We start from the raw sequence: 11,674 nt of genomic DNA on the forward strand, positions 1-11,674 counted from the left end.
CGCCAGCCCCACAGACCAGCCCGGCTGCTCCTCCAGCACCCACACCAGGTCTGTGCTCTCCCAGTCATCTTCAGTGAGGCCCATACCCTCTTTGCTGCCATGTGCCCACTGGCTGACAACCATAACAACTGTAACCACTGCATTCCTAAGTGAGGGAGGGCCTTCCTTCCCTGGGAGAATCAGTGGTGAAGGTAGCAGCCTTTCTAGGGTTATGGCCACCAGCACAGGTTTTCAGCTCTGCTGAAGTCCCTTGGCCAGTGAGGGGGTGCATTCTGTCAGGAGGTGGCAGGGGGCCTGCAGGGGAGCCCCAGACGGTGCAGGTGAGCAGGGCAGGAAGTACATTAGCTGCATGCTGGGCTAGTTCATCACCCTGCTCTTCTACTGAACCTCAGTGAGCAATATTTAAACTCAGGAAGGAACTGTGCATGCCCTCAATAGATGCTTTGACTCTGAAACTCTCTTCAGTGTTTAAGCTTGGCATGTCAGGAAGGTACATATATGTTCCCTGGGTATAACTTGTATCTTTTCTGAACACGGGTGAAACTTTAGGACTGGGGGTTTGGAAAGAAGATGGCATCTTAGGCATCTTCGAATGAGAGCACCACACCTGGAAGGCACAGCAGACTAGATCACTATTCTAGCCTCTTGGTTTTACAGATGAGTCATCAGGCTCACAGCATGATGGGACATGCCTGCAGACACAGTTAGTATAAGGAACTTTTTAAGATAAGAAGAGTCTGGGAAGTTATCAAGTACAGCAAGGGGCAGGTAGGCCCCTGAGACAGTATCTCTGATGCCCTACCCCTCTTTTTGGCCTGCCTAATTCTCCCTCTCACCATGTTAGGTGTGGCCTGCCCAGTGCAGACCTCTCTAGATGTCCCCTAGGTTCTGCATCCCTTGTTCCACTTCTCCTTCCCCGATGAAGACAAACCACTCTTGTCCAGTCTCTCAGGACCTCCCTAACTGACACCGCTGCCCAGCTGAAAGGCAAACTGATAAAGAGACGTCCTGCCTGCAGCTGGGAAGAGCTGATAATGGTTCCCCGTGGTTCTGCATTCTCATGGATTATTTTTTTTAATTTAATTTTTGAAAAGACAATGCATTCATATGACTCAAAATTCAAACAATATAAAAATTCTCATTTCTGTGCCTGCCTGCCTGCCTGCCTGCTCTCCCTTGGGCCAGGTCCCATCCCAACTCTCTGCAGGTAACAATTTTTATTAGTTTCTTGTATATCTTTTCAGAGTTTCTTTATGCTCATATAAGCAAATACAGGTATATATTTACAGAAAATTCTTAAGAGTTCTCAGAACCATAAGTCAAAGGAATCTTGCTAACAGTAGAATTTCAGGCACTCTGAACATTTTCAGTGAGCAACAATTCTTTCCCAGGGCCCCTTTTGTCATGGCTTATAAGTGACTGCCTTCTTGCAGTTGAAGTTCCTTGCTCAAAAGAAAATTGGTTCTAATGAGATTCTGTAACAAGATCATCACTCAAAAAGAATCAAACTTGCTGCCTCATTTCCAGGTCTGACAGGGAGAAGTGGCAAGGCGGGAAAAGCTCTGAGGTCCTTCTCTTCATTTGTTCATTCATTTATTGAACATTCCTATGCACCAGGTACTGAGCCTGGCTCTGGGAACACAAATATAGTCCCTGCACTCAGGGCAGAAGGAAGACAGCATCAGCCAAGGAGATTATTCAATTGCAACTGACAGCAAATCCAACCTAAGAAGTTCTGTGTTTAAAAAGGGAGTTGATTGGCTCCCATAGCTGAAATGTGCAGAATAGATTCAGCTTTAGGAATAGCTTGATTAAGAGTTTAAATAATGTCACTAGGAGCCATCTCTTGGCTCTGCACCCTCTGGGCTGGTTCAATCCTCAGGCTACTCATGGTGGCCCAAGCAGCTTCAGGCTCACGTCATCACCACCTTAGACCAGTGGAAGTTAGTCAGTCAGTGATCCCAAAAACTGAAACAAAAATCCAGGGATCGAGTGTCCTTAGCCCTGATAGGCTTATTTAGGTCACCAGCCCATTTCTCAACTAATCTCTGAAGCCAAGGGGGATGAGCTGTACTGATTGGCCTTGCTTAGGTCACATGCTTCACTCTTGGAGCCCTGGGGCTGGGTCAACTTTATCCAAAGCACATAGGTTGAGAGTAGCTGAAAGATGGTACCCCTAAATCAAACCAGGGTATTTTAGGCATACATAAAATAGGCTGCTAGACCACAAAAATAGGGACTATCCACCCCATCCATGTAATTACAAATGAGATGAATGTTTCAAAAGGGCAACTGCAAGGTGCCATGGAAGGTCTGCCCCAGGGCGAGGCATTAGAAGTGTTCCCTAAGGAAGGAGCAGACATCTGCCAGGTGAAGGTTGTCAGTTCATACTCATGGAAGGTAAGGACTTCCACCTGTCATGGGGAGACCCAGAGCCAGGAGAGAAGCAAGTAATTTCAAGGAACTTAAAGAGCTGCAATGTGACAGGAGCTCATCGCTGTCACAGAGAGGAGGCACCGTGGAGTGATGGAGACAAGGGAGAGTGACACAGGTGAGGTGGGCAGCCCAGGTGGGCATGGGGCCCACAAGATGGACCTGCCACCTTTACCCCAAGCCAGATTCCACCACTGAGCTTCACATGGAATGGAGTTCCTGGTGGGCTTAGTGTTCAGGCCTGTCCCCTGGCACTGTAGCTGAGGGCCTGATACCATGTGAATGTGAGGATCAAAGCTGACCAGGTCATATCTCCACTTAAAACACTAACAAATGGAGTCCGACATCAGCATGGCCTTCTAGGCCCTGTCCAGGCCTCCTATCTCTCTTGTCTTCCCTCTGCTCTGCTCACCACTCAAGCCACAGTTACTAAGGTGGGCCCCAAAGGAAAAGGGGCTGGAGGAGAGCAGGGTACATGTTTCCTCTTCTTAGCAGAGCAGTGAATAAGGCAACAGGGGACACAGGCCAGGTGTGAGCACCAGCTGCGGGCCTCTTCTCAGGGCCTGGTCCCAGGGACAGCATCCAACCTCTTGGCCTATTGCACTGTACTCACAGAGGCCACCCGGGGAGCTGAGGTCAGGACGACGGCTTTCACAGGGCCTGGGGTAAAGAACAAACATGTGGAGTAAGCAGTGACAGCCTTCCTGGGCAAGGAGAGAGCACCAGAGCAGGATCAAGGACCAAAGAAGGTCTGCACTCTATCTCTGGGCTCAGAGAGCTGCCGAATACTAGTCCAGACTCAAGCTTTGAACTCTTGGGAAAATTTTTTCTAATTTCTTTGGGGGGGAGCCATGGGAAATGCAACGTCAGCAGGGTCACATATATAGTAAGTTAGGACCAGGTGCAGTGGCTCACACCTGTAATCCTAGCACTCTGAGAGGCTGGGGCGGGAGGATTGCTTGAGCTCAGGAGTTTGAGACCAGCCTAAGCAAGAGCAATACCCCGTCTCTACTAAAACAAAAAAAATAGAAAATTAACCAGGCACAGTGGCATGCCTGTAGTCCCAGCTACTCAGGAAGCTGAGGCAAGAGGATCACTTGAGCCCAGGAGTTTGAGGTTGCTGTGAGCTGTGCTGATACCACTGCACCTACAGGGCAACAGAAAGGGTCAGAATTACAATTATTGCCCAGCATCTCTTAGCTTGGTTCTAGGCAGAACTTTCTCCCTACTTCCTCTCTATGGTTTCTGATGGTTTCTGATCACTTTTTGACTTATATTTAAGCTGCCCAGTTTATAAATGTGTTTTTAACTAAAGGTTGCCTCTATTACTTTCTGGAAGAAGAGTAATAAATAAATGAAAAACGAAGATCATGCAAGTGTTATTTTTTTTAATTCCATAAAGCCATCAAGAGTTGTAAAATAATTTGTTGTAGATCAACTCCAGATCCTTGAATGTTTCAAAGCATTTCCTTTATCTTAGGTCTATTCTGTCAAAGTGGAATCACAGCACCGGTGAACAGTCAGCTTCCTCTGTTTAATCAGTTGCTCGTGAATGCACAATATACAATTTTCTCCTGACAGCCCGACAAGTGTAACTACAGCTGCAAGCGCACATCTGTGTTTAGCTAACAAGCCAGCCAGGCTCATGCCAATCATCTCTTTTATGCAAAACTGAAAAAGTGGATAAAGCCTCCCAGGGCCCCGCTGTCCTCTTGAGTGTGGTTTATGTGCAGTAACTGCCATCTGCATGTTTTCATGCGTCAGCTAGAAAATTACACTCCTCCAGATCTACTCTTAGAATCCAACCTTAGAGATCAACCACTCCAAGCCCTGGTGGCACAATCTCCAGCTACAAATTGGAAGTCTCTCAGTGCACAGCTCCTGCTTTGTTTTTGCACAATTTAGTAAATCTCAATTTTATATTTCTTCACATTAGAACTATGCAAAGCCAGCACTGTGCTTCATGCCCACTGAAGCCATGACTAGCAGAAAACCGTGGGGGAGGCGTCCCAACCAAAGGCGAGGCCCGTGTGGGATCCAGACGCCGGCAATGCTGGGAGCCACTGGAATGGGACATCAGCCCTACTCCTCAGCATCCATCTGCCCGTTTTCCTCTTTTCTCCAGAGTATCTCGAGGCACATGTGGAGATGGCTGCAAGCTCCGTAAAGCAGGACTTAATCTGTCTAAATGTCCACGTGACCATTGTTTCCAAAAGGCTGAACTGGCCCCTCCACCTCACCTCCCACTCCCCACAGGAGCTGAGCAGGGATGGAGGGATGGGGGACAGGGTGCATCTGGGCCCTGCCTCTCAGCCACCTGCCCAGAGCAGTTTCTCACTGACAATCCCAGGCACCTGCTAAGCCCTTTCTCAAGAGAGAAACTGAGTCACAGCAAAGAGCCTAACAGCAACCGTCCAGCATACAGAGGTCACGTCTGAAACAGCTCCCTTTCTTGCTAAACCTTTAAAGTCTCCTTAACCACTTCAGTACCAGCGTCGACGACAGCCGTGATATGAAGGCGCACAGCCCAGCGTCAACTTTAGCCAACAGCCGTGATACGACTTTTCTAGTTTTTCATTTATCAAAATAAAATTGTGAACATTTAAAAATAATGTAATGAAAACATATATGTACATGTTACCTATTCTGATTTACATTACAAGTAAAGCTACCTGTAAAGTAAAACAAGCTCCAGTGCTTTCAAGCTTTCCTCATCACACAAGAGCAAAACGGATTCGTCGTCAATGCACAGCACAAAATCCCATGCGGACTATGAGTGCCGGCTGTGGGCAAGGTTTCCCGGTTGGTGAGCGTCGTACCGAAGTGGTTAAATACTTCATCTCCTCGAATCCTTAACCTATAGGACAGGTACTATTATTCCCATTTCACAGCTATGAAAATGGAGGTTAGGCTGGAATTGAAACCTAGGGCCCTAACTCCAGATCCAGCAATTCTTACACAAGGGCAGCATCCTTCATGGATTTGGCATAGGACTTATCATATCACTTGATAATTACTGGATTGCAAGTGTGCCTTTTCCACTAGACTGTACACACCCAGGGCTCCCCATCATAATTTTTTTTTTTTTTTGAGACAGAGTCTTGCTCTGTTGCTCTGTTGCCCAGGCTAGAGTGCCGTGGCGTCAGCCTAGCTCACAGCAACCTCAAACTCCTGGGCTCAAGCAATCCTCCTGCCTCAGCCTCCTGAATAGCCGGGACTACCGGCATGCACCACCATGCCTGGCTAATTTTTCTATATATTTTTAGTTGTCCAGCTGATTCCTTCTATTTTTAGTAGAGATGGGGTCTCGCTCTTACTCAGGCTGGTCTTAAACTCCTGAGCTCGGCCTCCCAGAGTGCTAGGATTACAGGCGTGAGCCACCGAGCCTGGCCACCCATCATGTTTTATTCATTCTAATGTCCCAATGCACAGTACCTAGAACATAATAGATGATGAATAAACTATGTTGAACTGAATTATTCAGCAGACATTTACCAAAACACTGTGTGCTGGACCTTGTGCAAGGCACAAGGACCACAAAGATGAAAAGGTTGCCTCCCACACCCAAAAACAGCCCTGCATTAGACCTACAGACATTGTGGCATATTTGGATACTTGTAGCAAGGGAAGGATGCATGGAGTGGGACGGGACCCTGGGGAAGGAGCACTGGCGCCTGCCAGGTGAAAAGGGCAGGCAGGGGAGGGGCCGCTGCAGCAGATGCCCAAGAGAGAAATCTGCCCTGTGGACAAGGACAGGACATTTCAGGGAGGGAAGAGCCGAGGCTGAAACAGGTTGGAAAGAGCCTGGTTTTCTAGGGTTTTAGGGCAATAATAAATAGCACTCTGGAGGGAGTGCATTTCCTAATGGGTGGGTCATAAATTGAACTCTTTTTCCCCAAAACTGGGGCCTCCCCTTCCCAAAGCAGAGCCCACTCCAATACATGAATGTAGGAAAACAGACCTGAATGCAAGAAGGGAACAATGCCCAGCTAGGCAGCTAAGAAATCACTTAGAAGGAGTGACACCTCGGGTCATCAAAGAGCCGGCCCAACCCCAGGAGGACAGAGAGCCCTATGAAAAGCTCTGTTTCTTCTATACAGTCCCCTCTGGGAGTCTGAAGTTTCCTCCAGGCTATAGAAACAGCAGACTCTGGGAGTATGTCGCTACCCACCCCCCCACCACCATCCCAGCAGGGTTCAGGAACCACCGGCAGTTCAGAACTACAGCCACATGAAGTGCTGCAGGGAGTGGCCAAAGGCTGGCCAGGGAACCTGGGCCACACCGACAAGGACCTTGTCTGCTGCCCGTCACCTCCCAGAGGTGATGGGGGCCATTGAAGAATGGTGAGCAGGAAGGTGACAGCACCCTGGGCTGGGGCGGGGTGGTGAGGAGGGGAGGGGAGGACATGATGGAAGCAAAGCACCTATAAGGAGGTTCCCCTGCAAGGAGTCACCCCAGAACCCTGGCCAGGACAGCAAGGGTGGAAAGCAGGACAGGGAGCCAGGAGATGGTCCAGAGCTGGCACACAGGGCATGTGCGGGAGGAGTCAAGTTTGAGCCAGGGTTCCAACTGGGCCATTGGCTGGCTAGTGGTGTCACTACAGAGACTGCAAACAGGAGGGAGAGAAGGTTTGCAGAGGAGAAGAATCACTTTGGGTTTGAAGTCTGGGATAGCTAAGCCAAGACGCCCAGCAGGTATGGCTTTCAGGGGAGAAAGCTAGTCTGGAGAGAGATCGGGAGTCAGCCGCCTATAAGAAGAAACATTTCCCAGGAAACAGGAGTCTGGAGTCAAAAATAGCATGACAATGAGTCACCTAGGACAGTCTTTCTCTGCCTCTGCGTCCTCCCACTCTCGGGGAATGCCAGCCCCTCTTGACACATTCCCAGGAGCCCTGGGGAAACTTGGTGTATGTGTATGTGAGGTAGAAGGGGGTGCAGACTTCTGCTGCTATGTGGTACCTATGGCTCCCCCCTTTCTGCTCCTGCTCACTGCGGTGAGATCTCGGACCACCCAAGACTCAGAGCCATGCCTGGGTCCTGGTTCATTGCAGGAGCCACCAGTGTTGCCCTGACTCACTGGGACCAGTGGCCACTGTCACGGGCATTGCTGTCTGCATTGAAAAGGAACAAGTGCACAACAAGCAGATGAAATGTGACCATGATTAGAAGTAGCTTCTCTGAAAACCAGCAGGACCAGCACCACCCTAGTCCCTCACCAGCCAAGCCCCGTCTAGGTTCTGGTCTGCCTCCAGGTCAGAGCTAACTCACTCAGCTCCACCCCGATGCCCACACCACCACCACCAACAACAACAACAACAACAACACCAGCAACAACAACAACAACACCAACAACAACAACACAGGACCAGGAATGTCCCCAGCATCTCTCTACCAAGCCCCACTGACACCCTGGCCCTGCTTCAAGCCTACCTCTCTTCCTTCCCCAGAATTAGCATCTTTCCACAATGAGCAACACTGGACACATCAATTTTCTCCAGGGAAAAAAACGCTAACCCCACCCATACTGTGAAATCTGAAGGCATAGCCCAGGTAGACAATGATCCACAGAGTCTGGATTATTTGGTCTTGAACAGCATCATCTCTGGGTCCACTGTTAGAAAATTCTGTTGGCACTCCTATTAGAAAGGTAACAGATTCTAACCTCTTCTCATCTCCTCCATCATTCCCAGCCCAGACCCAGCCACCATTATCTCTTTCCCAGATTATTGCAGTATGTCTACCTGTTTTTGCCCTCCAGTCTATTCTTAACACAGTAGCCTGAGTGAGCCTTTTTTATTATTATTTAAAAATATTAAGGGGGTACAAATGTTTTTGGTTACATGGAACACTTTTGTAATGCTTGAGTCATGGCCATAGGTGTGTCTATCACCAGATAGCATTCATTGTACCCATTAAGTAGAGTTTTTCCCCTCTCCGCTGCTTAATTTCTACTGAGTTTTACTTCCTTCTGTGCACGTGTGTCACATCATTTAGTTCCAATTTAATAGTGAGTGCATGTGGTGTTTGTTTTTCCATTCTTGAGACACTTCACTTAACGAGAATTGAGTGAGCCTTTGAAAACATCAGTTAGACTGTGTCACTCCTCTACTCAAAACCCTTTCCAGTCTTCCCCCCACCAAGTAAAACCCAAGTCCTTACAAAGCCCTGGGCCATCACCCCAACACCCCCACACCCCCACATACACTTTCACCTCGGTTGCTCTGAACTTCTCTTTGGGCCACTCCTGATTCACTCGGCCTCCTTCAGTCCTCCAGCAAAAGATCTTTTATGTCCTCTCCAGACTGTTAAAAAACAAAATTTTAACAAATTTACTTTACAGATCTAATTGGATTTTATTAGCAATTCATGAATTGGTCACATCCCATGTAAAGATTTGGAAAAGGAGCTCTGCCGAGCTGAGCAGAAAGGGAGGGCATTATAGGCAGAAAATGGCTGAAGAGGCAGAAACAGGGAACAAAAAGCAAGTTGAGTTTTCAAAGTTACTTTCCTTATAGGGTTAAAATAGAGGGGACTTCCCCATCATGCCAGCTCAGGTGGGCGGTGCCCTTTCTCACTGGTTGCTGTGAATCTTCCATTTTTTGGAAAACTGTCCTAGTTTCAGGTTTAGCTTGATGACATGGCTGGCTAGCACAGGTGGCTCCATTCTGGTGTGGTCTGGCTGGGCCCAGTGCAGGAGCTCAGTCTAAAGTAACTGCCTCCTAGAAACTTTGTCCCTCAACATTGTCCCTCAACCTAGAATAGTTTCCCCACACATAGTCACACACCACCCCTTCAGTCTTTGCTCAAATGTCACCATCTCAGATCAAATGTCAACACCCTCACACTCACACACACACACACACACATGCACACACGCACGCACGCACTTCCTACCCCTTCACCTTGCTTTATTTTTCTCCTCAGCACTTCTCACATGTTATAATCCTTACTTGTCTTGCTTATGTCTGTCTCCATGAAGACCAGGATTTTGTCTGTTTTGTTCCCTGCCTGACCCCCAGTTTCTAGAAGGGTGCTCACTAACGAGCACTGAATGGAATATGTTGACTGATTGTAGGGGAGAAGACCTGGTTCTTTCCGGGGAGATTCCTAGTTCCCTCACACACAGACCTGAGCAAGTCCAACGGTTGGGCCCCAGACACACCACACGTCAGACCACGAGGTCTGACAAGCTCAGCTTCAGTCAAAGCAGGGGGCCCTGCTGGGATGCAGGTGGCGACTGACATCCTGGATAGGAAAGATCCCTGCGGAGAGGAACAAAGCGCCTGAGGAGAGAAGAGCCCGGGAATGCTGGGAGGACTCGACATTCCCAAGACACCCAGAGGAAAGGAGCTGGAACAGGAGACAGAGAAGGGTGACTGGAGAAGGAGTGATGCCAGGAAAAGTAGGGGACAGAGAATTTCCAAGGGGCAGAGGGTGGCTGGCTGTGTCTCCTACCCCAGGGGAGTCTGTAAGCAGGGGCCTGAAAAGCCCAAGTAAGTGGGAACCTTAGTCCAATTTTCAGGAAATAATGGGAGCTGGAGACAGAGAGGAAAGGGTAGAAGCCCAAATCGTGTGAAGAAGTGAATAAAGAGGGTATAGACAATTTTCTCCATGAACTTGGCTGTGAAAGAATCTATATAGGCCAATAGTTACAGTGGGATATCGGCTTTTAAAATTTAGAAGAGATCTTCATATTCATATTCAGGGAGGAAGAAGCCAATGAAGAGGAGGTTGGAGATACAGGAGATGGAGAGAAACGCAAAGGAGAACAGTGCAGACGAGGAAGGAAGATGAGAAGCATCACCACCTGCAGACAGTTCAGTCTCGGCTCAGCAAGGAGACCGCTCTTCCTCAGAAGAGGGCAGTGGAGAAAGGGCGGGCAGGGAGCTGCAGGTGGCAGGGCGGGAAGCAGCCATCTCTAAGACGTAGGAAGCAGCGTGACTGGGAGGCAGCGAGGGCTCACGGACAGCATTAGGGTTTGGAGCCGCTGCGAGGAGAACTAGGAGAAGGAGCTGACAAAGTCCATGCAGGAGCTCTGGGAGCAGCGAGTGGCTGTGGCTGCTCCACAGAAGCACGTGGAGGATGGGTTCTGTCCCCTGGTGCACGGGGAGGAGGCCGGGGACACATGATCCCCATGAGATCCCAGCACAGGTGCAGTGGGAGGGGCAGGGGGCGGAAGCGTCGGGGCGCGCTTAGCCAGGGCCTGCAGAGGGCGGTGGCTGCGGCCCTGAGGAGGGGGCTGGATGGAGGGAAGGGTTGTGGGCACTGGGAGGTCAGTGACGCGATGCCGAGGTCTCCCAGCATGATGGTACGATTCCAGGGACACAGGCACCAGAGTCCTCAGAGCTCGTGAGGGAAGGCCTACGGTGTCGGTGGAAGGTGGCAGTAAGGACGGCAGAGAACGTCATGGCAGAGACTGAGAGTTGCCACCCAATGTCCATCGGCCCCTTCTTCCTCAGCAATAAGGTGTTTGATTTTTATCCAGAACCATGGTCGACCGGGTTTTTTAAAATTACTTTGCCCAGCCCAGTCAGTCATGTAGAGAGGCACGCGACTGCCTCTCTGGGACTCTGGAAACCCTTCTTGTTTTATTCCTTCTGTGGCCGACCTGGAGCTCTGATGCGATGACTAGAGTGTCGGCTGCATCTTGAGCCATGAGGACAAGGTCCCACCTTAAACAGTGAGTGGGAAGAAGCTTGGGTCCTTGTGGACTTCATGAAACCAACTTACCTGTTCTGAACAGTCTACCTCTGTGACTTCTTTAACTGAGAAATAAAACCTCAAGTGTTTGAGACACTGTTCTTTTGGGTTTTCTGTCAGCAGAGGAACTAATTCTCCACATCACCAATGGTCAAGGAGGATGGCATGGGTCTCCAAGGAGGAGCGTTTTCTAGAGAAAGATGACACCTACATGCCCATAAACTCAACAGACAGTGCAGCGCTGTAGCTGGAACATGAGTTGCGAGGCAGAGCACTGTAGGCTGAGCACAAGAGGGGTGCATCTTCAGGACAGAGGTGAAAAATGAGAGCCCAGGGTCTCACCAGACTCAACATTTCCAATGGAGTTTAGCTATTTTTCTGCTACAATGGCCAGGTTAGGCAGACTCCTGATGCAGGAGCAAGGCAGGATGCCAGCCCAGAGTCGGCAGGGCAAGGGAGAGAGGCTGTCCCCTCCTGCAGCGGCCAGCCCGCTGGGGAGCGAGAAGGAGAGTGACCCAGCGCTGAGAGCTCTCGAGGTCGGG

The 11,674-nt window shown here is 49.5% G+C and overlaps 1 protein-coding gene across 3 annotated transcripts in view; it reads left to right on the forward strand.

The window, feature by feature from the left end:
• CFAP418 (cilia and flagella associated protein 418) overlaps nucleotides 1-5,493 on the forward strand; it is a 53,712-nt gene extending 48,219 nt beyond the window's left edge. For 2 of the 3 annotated variants that reach the window (XM_012772818.3, XM_012772820.3), the window contains exon 7: nucleotides 3,914-5,483. In XM_012772818.3, the coding sequence (XP_012628272.1) occupies nucleotides 3,914-4,011 (98 nt within the window). In that variant the 3' untranslated portion in view covers nucleotides 4,012-5,483. Of the gene's footprint in view, nucleotides 1-3,913 lie in introns of all 3 variants that reach the window. The other variant, XM_076005145.1, reaches the window with a different exon arrangement.
• The last annotated feature ends 6,181 nt before the right edge of the window (nucleotides 5,494-11,674 follow it).

Source organism: Microcebus murinus, chromosome 7 (genome assembly GCF_040939455.1).
Source record: "Microcebus murinus isolate Inina chromosome 7, M.murinus_Inina_mat1.0, whole genome shotgun sequence".
Classification (NCBI taxonomy): domain Eukaryota; kingdom Metazoa; phylum Chordata; class Mammalia; order Primates; family Cheirogaleidae; genus Microcebus; species Microcebus murinus.